Raw genomic sequence first — 13,697 nt, 5'->3', positions numbered from 1 at the left:
GGGTTTTGAATATTTGCAGACTGGAGACAGCATTTTGTCAATTAAGTGTTAATTCATCAAGATGAGACAAACTGATTTGTCATGATGAGTGAAAGTTTCTTTCCAGACACATTAAAAAAAAAAAATTAAAATAGAAAGCTCAAGAACTGAAAACATTTAAATGAAAACATGGATTTTAGCTCAGTAACACACCAAGGCACCCGTCAGTTCACTAGAGAATACTGTGTGAGCGTTACATCTTGCCTCGCCAATGGCTTGAAAAGAACACATACATATGACCAGGGTTAAGGAAGGAGGTCAGCTGAGAAAGGTTGGATAGATAAAACATAGGACCTCATCCCGGGAGACCAGGGTTGGAGTCCAAGAGAAAGTAATGTGGTTATCTTTTAATTACTGTAAACAAGAACTTATCTATTTAACGAACGTATTTAACTGAATGTAATGTACATTCAATAACTTGCGTGACATACATAATGTTGTTTACTTACAATTACTTATTTTAATCCAAATCATGATCTTCTCCAAACCCTACCAAATAGTTTGATCTAAACCTAATCACATGGTTTTTGGAGTCTGAGCAATTTACTGCTCAAAGTAGGGGAGGCTAAATATGACATGACACAGTATCACTTAGTGGTGTTAGCACATGTTACGTGTGATAATGGGTCAGGTTATTGAGTTTCTGTTGATACCCTGACTATTAACAGCATTTGGTCATTTTAGGATTCTTTCTTGTGTACATTCAGCATAGTTTTAGAAATTTAAAGACACGTAGTCTCATTAAAAACACAGAAGTAGTTCGACATCAACTGTATTTATTGTTTACAGTGAGTGTCACTTCATTGATGCGCAATCATATCTTATATCTTTATAGCAATTACACAGAGAATGTTAATATCTCCATCATAAGCTAGTGGACAGCTGAATGTTATCAATGATATATATAGACAGAGGAAATATGAAGGGAAGCCCACAACACAGTTGAAATACATGATGGTTTTCTCAAGATAGATTTTACATTGTAGTAATCAAATTAAAGTCATTGCATACAGGAAGGAATCACAGAACCGAGGCAAGTTTTGGTCTCGACAGAGTCGCGGATGACAATTTTGGACAGTAAAAGACTTAATCGGTTATTCTGAAAACTCAACATCCCGAAAATGAACTTTTACAGGATAACCGATCCCCAAACAGCGGGAAAAACAAACTTGTATTTTTGTAAAACTGTTAATTTGCTCATCAGCACTACACAGCAGTCACAGGAACTGCCGAGGAACTGAAGGCCAAACGTTTGCTGTAGCTGCTGATTCTGATGATATTAACGAGCTCCGTAAGAAGTCATTCTCTTGGTTTTAGGCTCAGTGTTGCTGCAGATGTGAGGAAGTGACAGACAGACAGGTGACAGGTGGGCCGTGGGTTGATGGGCGCTCGGTGGGATCCTTTTATCAGTGTGCTTGATGTGAAAGAGAGAATGAGATGAATAATACCACCCACACACAAAAACACAGATGGGACAGAGCTAAAGCCTTCACACGGAGGTTAATATTATCTTTTAAGAAATGAAGTGTCCATTTGTGAGATTGCTCTCAGCTTTTCTAATCTTAACCATTTCCTTTTAGGATAACCAACAAAACAGATCCAAGAGAATTATAATGCATATGAGGCTCTGTCCCATCAGTGTGCATCTGTGAGGTTGGCGAGGCGTCGCTGCTGTTGTGTGATGGAGTCTATGAGTCGTTGACAGACATGCTCTCCATGGCGTTGGGCAGGTTCTGGTCTCCGCCCTGCTTCTTCTTCTTCCCTCCGTCCTGCTTCTTGGCTTTCTTGGCTTTCATCTCCTGGTCAATGGGAGCAGGCTTCACAAACTTAATGATCTCTGTTAAACCTGAGAAGGGAAACAAATATATTCAAGGTTTTCCATATGAATTTATGAGCAAACAAGTTCCACATTGACAAACCGCTTGGAAAACCTTTCAACCTGTGGGTTGAATAATGAACAGAGGAAAAAAAAAAGGTTACTGTGATGTCATGGCTATTCAATCATAGTAAAAACTCATGCCAACGCTTTTCAGCCTCGAAGGCCTTCATCCGGGCAGGTACAAATAAGCTGCCTTTGGGCTGTTCCTTATACGTGTTGGTCAGTATGTCAGTACTGACCAAAGAACTGTCACCCAGTACATGGGGAGCAGGTAACAACACATGATAGGAAACATAATGTCTGGACTAGAAAACCAAATCTTAAAATCTCTTAATAGTTTAACATACATTTAAACATTAAGTGGCAAGTAATGAGAGAGAGGAAAAAAAAAAAAAAAAAAAAAAAAACAATACACAAAAATGGAGACAAATCAAGTTCTCCATTCAAAGTGGGGTATTGCATGGCTTTTAATGTGTAAATCCAAAATGATTCTCTTTTTAACCTGTCTTCAAGTTTTCAACTCAAACTGTTTGATCCCCAAACTGAAGAACACCAGAGGGACAATTCTCACACCGGAGCAGCACTCTCACGCTAACGGTGTTTTAACATTTCACATTGACACTGTATTTACACTCTCATAAACAGAGATATGCTGCAGTGTCATTAAGAGATGCAGCACAGAACCACCAGGAGGCAGATAAGGAGAGCACACAGAGAGAATCAGATGTCGATGGCAACCCAGTGATGTCACCTAGCAGTTTGTCAACTGTAGTTTTGAGGCCTCCAGTCTGGCATTTTTGGCCACTGTAATCAAATGTGGACAAACTGGGGGCGAGAACGAGGACCGACAACCAGAATTGGTAATTAAGTGTTCCAAAATCCATCTGCTAGATGAGTGACGACTGTGTTGCTGCAGGCGAGTCGTTTGCACATTTTCAATGCGTTATGAGTGGACACGTTGTCATGCTGGAGAAGCCAAATGCCATTGCGTCACACTGTTTGCACCGAATGTTTCCCCCAGACGCCTCAGAAAATCCAGTGTTTCCCCTACCATTGTCTTGTCTCCCCCCCACCCCTCTTTCCCCTTGAAACAAACAAAATACGACCGTACTCGTAGAACAGGAATTACGCCCAGTAACTACTATTTATTTAACTTAGTTCCTGTGCACCTTTTTTCATTTCAGCTAAATAAGAGTCTCGTATACATTTTCCGACACAAAAAAATCGTGCTAATTTGTCTGTTTCTCCACACTGCTGCACAAAATGTTACTCGAGTTGATGAACTACACTCGTCGCATGACATCAAACAAACTGTAGTAAAAGCCAAAGTTAAGCTATTAAATGGCCAAACCTTTTTTTTTAATCAAGAGACAAACTTTGGAATTCTTTCTCACGAAAGTTAGCTTCCTTCTGCTCTTTATGAGTCACGGTGCTGCGCACCGTTAACACGCAACAGGAGCAGGATCAGAATTTTTTGATCCACCCTTGTACCAGAAACCTGACAGCCGCTCAAACACCAATCAAACCACGATCCACCAAAACATACCTCTAATATCTAATTCATTATAGAATTATTTTCAGACGGACCATCAGAGCACTCAATGGAATTTAGCAAATGAAACCATAATGACTTGTGGAAAAAAAATGTATTTTTTCATGAGAGAAGTTGATACTTTTTGAATGGTAATCTATAGGAGCCAGTGGTTTTTTGAAACCAGGCCTCTCAGTGGTATTGCCCTTGGGACACTTCCACATTCGCTTTACTTCTCAGACCCGGAGACCAAATCCATTTATATATACAGTCACTGGATCTGATTTGTTTAAATCCCTAACGATCAATTAAAACCTTCCTGGACTGGCCCCTATATAACAACATTCCCAGCATTCCAGAAGTTACTGCAAAGTTTCACCTCTTCACAGGTGTCAAAAACTGCTCGCTGTCTGTGTGGTCCCTCTAAAATGTTCCTACTTGGCTGGCATTTAACACGTTTTTTAGGAACCTCTGTTCATTCCCTTGAAGAAACGACTTATTGTGATCTGTTTGCTGTACTGTACAATGTGAGCATGATATACTGTTTTTTGAGACTGATCGGTTAGCATCGAGCTGTAGTTTGGCGCTTTTCAAGCACCTAGGAGGCCAATTTCTTATCTGCCGACAGTCAAACGTTTTAAAAGTAAAAAATGAAAGCTTTAACAGTAGAAATGAACATGGTGATACTTATTGTCCCACACGGAAGTCAGTATCTTGAAGTAGTACAAACTGTGAGCAATTTAGAGAGCGTGTATTAGGAGCTTCCGTTATTATCCTTCATGAGAAACATACAAGACAAAACAAGGTACAATTACGTCGTCTGCCAGAACGTATAATAACAGCCAGCAAGTTACCTTTTGGAATGAACATAACAAACAGCAGATGTGACAGCAGACAGCGCTGCTTACCTGGAGGCATGAACGCCCTGAGCTTCTCTGGAACAACAATGCCGTCATCTGTTTGGTAGTTCTCCAGGATGGCACACATCACGCGCGTGGTTGCACACATGGTTGCGTTCAACATGTGCACATACTCTGCCTACATAACACACGGGAGGGAGAGGAGCAGAATGTGCAGCTAAGGAAGGGGTGGAATATATACAGTGATGCTTCTCTGCCTCCAATCTACCTAATCTTAGAATGCAAGGTGTGTTTGGACCTCTAAATCTCTATCACTAGACTATTATCATATTTTACGGAAAGCTTTTGATCACATTTTTTAACTTCCGATGTTTTAACACTCGCTGAGCAGCAGGGAAAAGACGTCGTAGGAACTATTGCGTCGTTCATTTAAAATAGCAAGAAGTAAAAATTTTTTTTTTTTTTTTAAAAACGGCCATTTTTTAATGTAGAGTGGACTAAAATGATTTTGCTTTCTGGAGGGGAAAAAAAAAAGAAGTAACATCTCAGTTCCTTGGCTAGTATTGCATGAATTGCTCAAAAAAGACATCAGGCTGCATTTGCGTCTTTTGCAGGAAATGAGTACTCACCTTGTCCATCATCTTTTTCGTCTGTCCATAGCGGATGCGGAGGCGTCTGGCCTGGTAGTCGGTGCAGTTTGAGCAGGAGACCAGCTCTCTGAAGGCACCTGAGCCAGGGAACCACGCCTCCAGATCCAGCTTCTTACTGGCTGCATGGTTTAGGGCACCTGCAATATAATTGAGAAGGAAGTAGTTAGCTGATATCACGGTCGCATCTTCTTGTAAACATACACATATACATGCATGCATATTTAATGACTGAATATAGAAAGTAAAAGATGTCTTTAGAAATAGCTCTTATCACTGTCACTTAGGAGGAACAAACTGAAATCACCTAAAAATCACAATTTCCCTTCAACGTGGTATAACAGCTTAACGTTAACATACACAATGACAATAAATACAAATCACATTTACACTTTCTTAGTTACCAGTAAACGGATTTCGTTGAGTGTTTTCATTTTAGGTGCCATCGTATGAAAGAAGTTGTTAATTGGTTAAACGCAGCTCTGACTGCCACCTTGCAAAACGCTGTATTGGAGACATTACACGCTGTTGGGCTTCTTTCGTTTTTTGATTTGTAAATATTTCCACACTGTGCACATTTTAGCTGTGCATACGCCACATGTCAGAATACACTTCTGCATCGTGCTACCAATTGTGCTCTCTGTTTATGGCACCAGTGAACATACAGTTTATGTAAAACAAAGGGTTGGAGATAATTATAGCTCAGCCGATACCAATCCGTGAAAAAACAGCCTTGAACAGCCAGGCTTGTCTGAACATGATGTCATTCCCAGCTCTGACTTCTGAGGTAAATGGAACGCATCATTACCCAACAATTTAAAGCTTGTGTAACTATTTGACAGGAAATGATAGTAGGTCATTAAACCTGAGGAGTTTGTCTAACCTACCGGAGACGATGTTGACGATGCGATAAGGAATTCCTAACGACTGGTAGAACTCTTCTGCCGTCCCTATCATCTCATCAAACATCTCCCAGGATTTCCCATCATGTGGGGAGGAGTAAACAAACTGCTCAATCTACAAGAAGAGACATTTTGGGTTCAATTCCAACCGTTACACATATAAAAATTACAAAAATACATGTCATTTTTATCTTTTAAACTACTTTAGTGCGAGTCTTGCATACAGTTCTTGGATAATAATAAAGTTTTAACAAAAACTGGTCATTTGATGATTGAAACATCAATCGGATAACATCACTTTTGCCCCACCACCAACCTTCTCAAACTGGTGCACCCTGAAGATCCCACGGGTGTCTCGGCCATGGGAGCCCACTTCCTGCCTGAAGCAGGTGGAGAAACCAGCGTAGCGGATGGGAAGGTCCTCGGGTTTCAGCCACTCGTCCCTCAGGAAGGCTGCGATGGGCTGCTCGGAGGTGGCGATGAGATATTTCTCATCGATGGAGTTGTCCTCTGACTTCTCGCTGCCCTTGCCGATGACCTGACAGAAACACATACACGGGGGTTTAGGAGTGTGTGTGTGTGTGTGTGTGTGTGTGTGTGTGTGTGTGTGTGTTGGGGGGGGGGGAGTGCAGAAACCCTTTCTAGAGGTACGGTCATGGAGAAATAGAGAAATGGAGAAAGTCAAGGCAGAATAGTTTGGAGGACAGAGTCATGTGCAGGGCTGGACAGGGACAAGAAAATCCACCCTGCCATTTTTGGCCAGGAGGGCCACCACATTCCGTCGGACACAATTACTCAGCGACACTTCTGTACATTCAGGTCCAGAAATGATGGAATTCCCAGACAAAGATGCAAAAAGCAGTCACCTACAATTTAACCACAACTTACTGGTAACGAGCAAATAGATGTTTATTCAGTTAATGCAGCTGTTCCATCTTATTTCATTACTTATTCAGTTCATAAAGATTTCAAGTTTCCAAACATGTATGATGGAATATTGCACAAGTTCTATGTCGTTAATAAGATGACTTCTTTGTTTTACCATCAGAAAGGAGTAATACTTGCAAATTAAATCAAATGTGCACTCGTTTGTTTGGAAATTGTGAAATGTGAAGGCGCATGCTCAATAACCAGCAGCACCAAATAATATGATCTTACTGTAGCCTAGATGGAGAACTACCTCACAGATATTAATTATTAAAAGTTTTATTAAAATCCATCAATCCCAAACGTTAACGCCATACCTGCCTGACAATTGACATATGACAATTGTCATATATTGTCATATGCCCGTTGTTGGAAATGAAAACATAATTTTCTTACAGACATAGCAGGCACACATTTTAGCAGTGAAGAGTTTCAGCCGTGATATTTGACTTTATGTGACGACCGGCCACGGCGTCAAACATCAGCCTTGAGAGTTAAAATGTTTTTGGCCCGCAGCGTTTTCAGAGAGAAAGAGAAACAGGACAGAGGGGGGCGGCTGGAGTTCAGTAAGACGTGATCGGGCCAGCCCAGTGTCAGTAAAAAAATGTAAGAATGCAGTTGGACACAACTTTTGTTTTTCTGACACGGTGAATTATCCTGCTTGAACAGTCTTCGACAAAAGATCTATCTGTCTCAAGAACTGCCGCTCACTGGATGTTATTTGTTTTTTTGCACCATCCAGAGTAAACTAGTGAATGTTGTAGTTGAAATCCAAGAGATCAGCAGATTAAGAAATACTGAAACCAAATGTCTGAAACCAAAAATGTTTTGTTCCTCATTTTGATATTTGATGCAAACATTAACTGAAGCTCCCTATATCTGCAGGAGTTCATGAATTGCACTGCTGTTAAATGGATAATTGCATGAATAAACAGGTATACAGGTTCCTAATGGAGGGCTCAGTGAATATACAGTAGTAGCATGTTCCGTAACGACAGCTGGTTTTGAAGTTACTGAAATCCACTGGCCAGATATGAATCAATCCAGCATTCAGCAAGCCACTATGCTTCTATCCACAATGTGCAGCTCTTTGATAAGGCAACTCCACTACATGGCCAAAAGTATGTGGACAATGACACCAGCAGGATTTAATTTGCCTGCCGGTTAGGTTATTAAAGCTAATTGCTGATGCGAGCAGTCAATGCAATTCTACTATCAAATGTGCAGCTTTTGTGTTTCCAATTGTATTTGAAGCTTAAGTATGCGCAGATTAAACCCTGCAGCATTACATCTGGTATGGTCAAACAATGTGACAGGTATATATATTTTACCATCTCACCTGGTACACTTATGGTTTTGAGCCACAGCGTATTGACGACTATCTATTCAGATAGCCTTCATTCAAATGTCAAAAAAAAATAAAATCTATTCAGATAGCCTTCATTGAAATGTCAAAAAAAAAAAAAGAAGCATGTTTCATCAAAAATAAATATAATTTCATCCAGTCACCAACATAAATTTAAAAATGGTTGTTTTATTTTTTTGAATTTATGAAGTAAGAGGGCATGCGTGGAAATAGGAAGGAAGGAGCCCAAGATATGCATTCGGGCCAATCACAGTTATGTTACTCTACTGTATGTTACTGAGCGCCTATGTCTATTAAGCGAGAGAGTGAGAAGCAAAAGAGACTGATTCATGTTCTTTTGCACAAACGTTACCAACGCAAACACCCTCAATAAGACTGATAAGTCTATTGCATCATAACATTAGTGAGTAGATGCAGCCAAAAAACAATACAGGATCTGCTTTTGTCACAATTTGATTTTCAAGAATGGATTTTTAGTTTTTTAAACATAAAAAAAAAAAAAAAAAAAGTACACTGCATTCAGTGAGTGAACACCTCAACATTTCATTCCAAACTGATGCTTTTATGATGGTTAGTATTTTCCATCTCATTCTTACACTGGTCTATGTTGCAATAATAAAGACTCCACAAGGCAGAATATCCCCGTCCATCAAATTTTACAGGAATACAGTAAAAGCTTGCATACCTTATAAAGCTCATCATCAAACTGACTGAGCTGGGCGACTTCCTGCATAACCTCTTTCCTCATGAAGAAGGGTGTGTAGAGCATGGTGTAGTTCTTGCTGTAGAGGATCCTTAAGGCATAATTGATTAGAGCCTGCTCCAGGAAAACCAGCGGGCCCTGAAGGCAATAGAAGAGAGGAAAACAGCTAAACAGCTGGTTTCTACATTTGTGGCTCAGGATGCAAAAGAGCAGTCTTGCTGCTGCTGCTGCTTCTTCTTCTTCTTCTTCTTCTTTGGATGCGGCAGTGCGGATTAAATTTGGCAGAAGAATGTTGGCCTGTTTGTGCTTAGCTCTGTGTACTGAATGTGTACTGGTACGAGTGTTGGAGCTCTTAAGAGGAACACACCTTCAGAAAGTAACCTCTACTCCCAGCCACGATGGCTCCCTTCTCTCCTTCAAAACCATCGATCATGACCACCAGGTCGACATGGGAGTACTTCTTCTGAGCGCTGCAGTCGCCCCAGGTACGCTCCACCTTGTTATCTGCATCCTGACAAAAGCAAAAAGAGGAAATATTATGACAAGTGACAAGATAACCAGAAGTAGCTGATAAGAAATTAGTCTGCAACAATTTTATTACTCTATTTACTGATGACCTGCAAAGTTATTTGTCAGGGAAAAATGCTAAACACTGCTGGTTTCTACTACTCAGATGGGACGATCATCTAGTTTGCTCCATTTTACATCAACGTAAACTGAAAATGATTGGGTTTGGACCAGGTGGCAAACCACCCATTGATTTGTGAACTTCTGTTTTGGAGTCTTTGAGTCTGGCATTCTAACTATCGCTGTATTCGTGTTTTTGGAGCCAGAAGTGACCATATTTGGTCAAGCTGGGGAGGAAGGAGGGGTGGATCTGACTAAGGAACCTGAGGACACCATGCAGGCCCATCTAGATCGGCAAGTTGACTGCACCCCAGGCATGTCAATCAAACCAGCCCCCCCCCCCACCCCTCCAACCACAGAACACTTGATTCATGATTTTCAGTCGGACCACCAAAACACTGATCAAAACAATTAATTTAGCTAAAAACATTATAATGACTTATGGAAAACAATTGACTTTTTATTTCATGAGAAAGGGGATGCATTTTGATTCGTAGTCTATCAAAGCAGCTAGCCCTCGTTGTCCCTTTGTGGTACTGCACTTCAAGGCATTTCCCAATTGGCTGCATTGGCCGAAGACTACGTCCATTATTTTCAGCATGAAATCTGTGACATTCTTTTTTTTTTTTTTTTTCCTTTACTCTTTTCTGATATCTCAAAGACTAAACATGTTTTTGGTTACATAAATTATTGGATTTATAAATATCAGTGATCACAAATGAATGATGCCTTACGAACACAACAAGTTAATTGACGACATCATATTGAATCTTATGCAGGCCCTTCCCATGCTCATCTTGCATTTAAAAAAATAAACAATTTAAATCTCTTTCTGCCTTTGCAAGGACTTTAAAAGGGTTTAGTGGCATCCAGCAATGAAGTGCAATCAAATGAACACCCCTCCCTTATCCTCGCAGCATTTAGGAGAATCTACAGTGGCCATGAAACTTGCAATAAATATGAAAAAGCCTCTCAAGTCCGTGTTTGGTTTGTGCCTTGTAAAGACACGGCAGTGCAAAAAGGATGTGTTCCATGACAGAGGACATAAGGACATGACATGAAGGGCTTCATTTGAGGTAATTATACCACAACTATTAGTAGTTTCAGGTGATTATTCACTCATGGAAACATAATTATAAATATTAGATTCCATTTCTGCCAATGGATCCCCCGAAATTCTGAACATTAAACCTTTAAGTGTTTTCTGCCGAGTAGCTTGAGCCCCTTGCCTGCAAATTTTTGCAAGTTTGCCAACTTCTGCTGCATTTGAGGTTGACTTGACAGTGAAACGGCACTGCTTGCAGTATTTGAGGGTATTTCTGCAATAATAGTACATCGCACTCTTATGCTCCATAACAAGATGGAATATTGCCATTTGCAAGATGTGATTTTTTTATAATATATTTTATAAAATGATACCGATATTGTGAACAACACAACGCATTTACAGATGCTTGCAGCACACACTGCACATAGTGTTGGACACTATACTGGTTCATCCACCGCTTTCTTTTCCCGTCATTTGTCGCACATCAAGAAAATGCCTCTTCAACAGATGTTGGCCTCACGGTTCCACTGGCGCTACTGCTCGACTGCCTCACCACAACAGCGACTTACCAAACTGAAAAATATAGTTTGTGGATCCTCGGCAGATTTCTTTAAAACCTCAAAATAGCAGACACAGCTCCTCTCTCAGGCACAAGTTCTTCTGGTGCATCTTCAGTGCGCCTTTCGTCTCTCTCCATTTTTTATTTATTTTCTTGAATGTGCTGTAGCAATGGACCTTCTCCCAGCTGTTTACAGACAGTTATGCTACATGAAAAGTTAGCTCATGTACCCAGCATGCTGTTCAGCAGTGTAATTTGTACAGTTTGTACATGTTTATGTGTGGCGAATTGTTGTGTGCCATAGTGTTTTGTCCTGTTCAAAGAGAGTTAGTTGTGGGTTATTAATTGTGTGATTTAGGTATAACCAATGGTAAGATGGCTAAACAGTTAGAGGTCCCGTCTAAAATCCCTTTTCACAGCGTTACGTGGTTCTTAACGAGGCCAAATGGTGGTTGCCAAGTTATAACTTCAGTTCTATGACCATTTATAATTTGCCTTAAAAAAAAAATACAGCAAATGTAAAACAGGGTACGGAAATTAAAAAGCAGTGTATCGGTTATCCAACACTATTTAAGTATTGGATTTTTTTTTTACATAGCAACTACTTAGATAGAATCTATCCTAATCTCAACCGAAATCAACTATCAAACACAATTCGCATATTTCATGTGGCTGACAACAAATAGATTACAAATATCAGGAAATGTCGGCAACTATTCTGTCCAACTATTTGCTGGGTCAAATGTTCTCCAATTGATAACACTTTAGGGATGACAATCCTGTCAGTCCACATGATAGTGTGGAGTGACAGTAGATTTACAGCTACATAAAAATTGTTAAAAGCAAGTAACGTAATCAGCTCCTGCAGATCAGCCAGTACCAAACCACCAACCTCATCATTGCTGATGGGTACAGATGGGTGCAGAAGGTTGCCGATGTCCCTCAGGTACTCAAAGCGCTCCGCCTCCAGCTTTATCCTCTCACTGTCAGTTTTCTCCACTGCCTCGTCCACCAACAAACGCACCTTTTTGATCTGGGTTACAGTCAGGCCCTAATACAGAAACAAATCAACATAGATTTGATTGACAACATGCACAAATGCAGCCATACAGGTGGGAAAAAGCACTTTGAGCCCAGTTTGTCATACCGATAGGGTTTCGGCCGTAAGGGACTCCAGGTTCTGTGTTTCTTCAGGTACAGACTCATCCTCCCCAACTGGTTCCTTCCTCTACATTAACAACATAGGAGGAGATATAAGACACAAAGTTAAAAAAAAAAAAAAAAAAAAAAAAAAAAAAAACTGTCAGGGTCCCATTACAAGGTTCAACAGCCTGGAGTTATTTATTTGGCGTTGCTTATATACCTTCATTTTCTCTCCGATGCTCTTGCTGCAGAGGTTCTTCGCTTTGTTGAGATTGTCTGCAGTGAAGCGGCCTGTCAGGAGGTAAATCAGTTAGTCAGTGCATCATGGTGTGTGTGTGTGTGTGTGTGTGTGTGTGTGCTAAAGCAGCAGGACTACTAACCTGGTGACATGTGTCATTCGCAACAAACCCTCACAGCGATCAAAATATGATTTATTTTTACTTCTTGCTTAGCTGCAACAATGTACTGATAAAATGATGAACGTTATCATGCTGGATCAGATTGACACTGTCTGTAGCTGCACTGCAGAGCGAGGCTGACCTGTTGTTCTGGCTTGCTATTGCATCAGATTCCACGTTATTACCCGGCACAGCTAAACTACGCTAACGTTAGCCAACATCTCATATTAAGATGTCTGTCGATAAAATAACAGATAAGCCCGGTTAACTAGTGCTTGGTCTGGTCTGTTAGAAAATGTATGTTACTTATTACAAGGAGCTACGAGAAAGGTAACTGTATGGCTTACACAGATTCGTTGAGTAGTGCTAGCCGTGCTAGTATTAGCACCACTCTGGCGAGGACGCCCAAAACTCCATTCAAAAATGCGACTATAAATTGTTGCTTGACTTACTGACAATTATTAATGTGTAGACCAAGTTAAATTCAATCACGTACTGTTTGATTAATGCCCAAAAGCCTAAACTTTCCTTAAGTGAAAGTAGACTACTGCAGTAGAGTGAAACCTTCTGCGATGTAAGAGCGTGAAGAATATTTATATTTCTAAACATATTCTGAAAAGCTGTTTTTAACATTTCATGGTGCCGAATTGAAAATTGGGTCCCAAAAGTGCTTGGCGTCTTTTAACATCTCAGATAGGGTGAAGCCGTTAGCTGAGGCGTAGAGTAACAATTAAAACAGACCTATTTCTAAAGGAGTTGGGGGTAAGGTTGCTGTCCAGTAGAAAATACATTGACGGCTACGCTAACATTAGCATCATTAGCCACTGCGCTAACATCAGCACCGGAGACACAAACCATAAAAAATAAAAAGGGCTCTTACATTTTCGCCACTCTGTATCCGCGGTTACCAGTTTGTCAACTAGAGTCTCGTCTTTAAACCTCTTTATTTGAGTCTCACGGACGATCTCTGGATCGCCGCCTTTATCGGTCCGAAACTGGTCCAAGTCGAGCACCATCGTTCCACGTTGTCTGTCGGAGAGACTGAATGAACGCGCACGGATGACGGAT

General features: G+C 40.6%; 1 protein-coding gene across 1 annotated transcript; it reads right to left on the bottom strand.

Annotated features, from left to right (window-relative positions):
* Nucleotides 1-798: 798 nt before the first annotated feature.
* On the bottom strand, nucleotides 799-13,665 carry sars1 (seryl-tRNA synthetase 1). The gene is made up of 11 exons (XM_069140947.1): nucleotides 13,510-13,665; nucleotides 12,452-12,522; nucleotides 12,236-12,316; nucleotides 11,981-12,139; nucleotides 9,222-9,365; nucleotides 8,837-8,992; nucleotides 6,175-6,396; nucleotides 5,844-5,973; nucleotides 4,939-5,096; nucleotides 4,358-4,487; nucleotides 799-1,885 (listed from the first exon to the last, which is right to left on the bottom strand). The coding sequence occupies exons 1-11, from the start codon at nucleotides 13,643-13,645 to the stop codon at nucleotides 1,728-1,730; spliced, it is 1,545 nt and encodes a 514-aa protein (XP_068997048.1). The 5' UTR covers nucleotides 13,646-13,665; the 3' UTR covers nucleotides 799-1,727.
* Between the last annotated feature and the right edge of the window lie 32 nt (nucleotides 13,666-13,697).

Source organism: Embiotoca jacksoni, unplaced genomic scaffold, assembly GCF_022577435.1.
Source record: "Embiotoca jacksoni isolate LCO1_2020_lvr unplaced genomic scaffold, fEmbJac1.0.p SCAF_9, whole genome shotgun sequence".
In the NCBI taxonomy this organism is placed as follows: Eukaryota; Metazoa; Chordata; class Actinopteri; family Embiotocidae; genus Embiotoca; species Embiotoca jacksoni.
This window is presented reverse-complemented; position numbering and strand designations above follow the sequence as displayed.

Excerpts from the sequence above, each read along its gene's own strand:
- sars1 (XM_069140947.1), bottom strand. The coding sequence starts at position 13,645 with ATGGTGCTCGACTTGGACCAGTTTCGGACCGATAAAGGCGGCGATCCA. Across the intron at positions 9,366-11,980 it reads TACCCATCAGCAATGATGAG|GATGCAGATAACAAGGTGGA; the intron begins GTTGGTGGTTTG and ends TGCTTTTGTCAG. Across the intron at positions 5,974-6,174 it reads GGGTGCACCAGTTTGAGAAG|ATTGAGCAGTTTGTTTACTC; the intron begins GTTGGTGGTGGG and ends CTCTTCTTGTAG.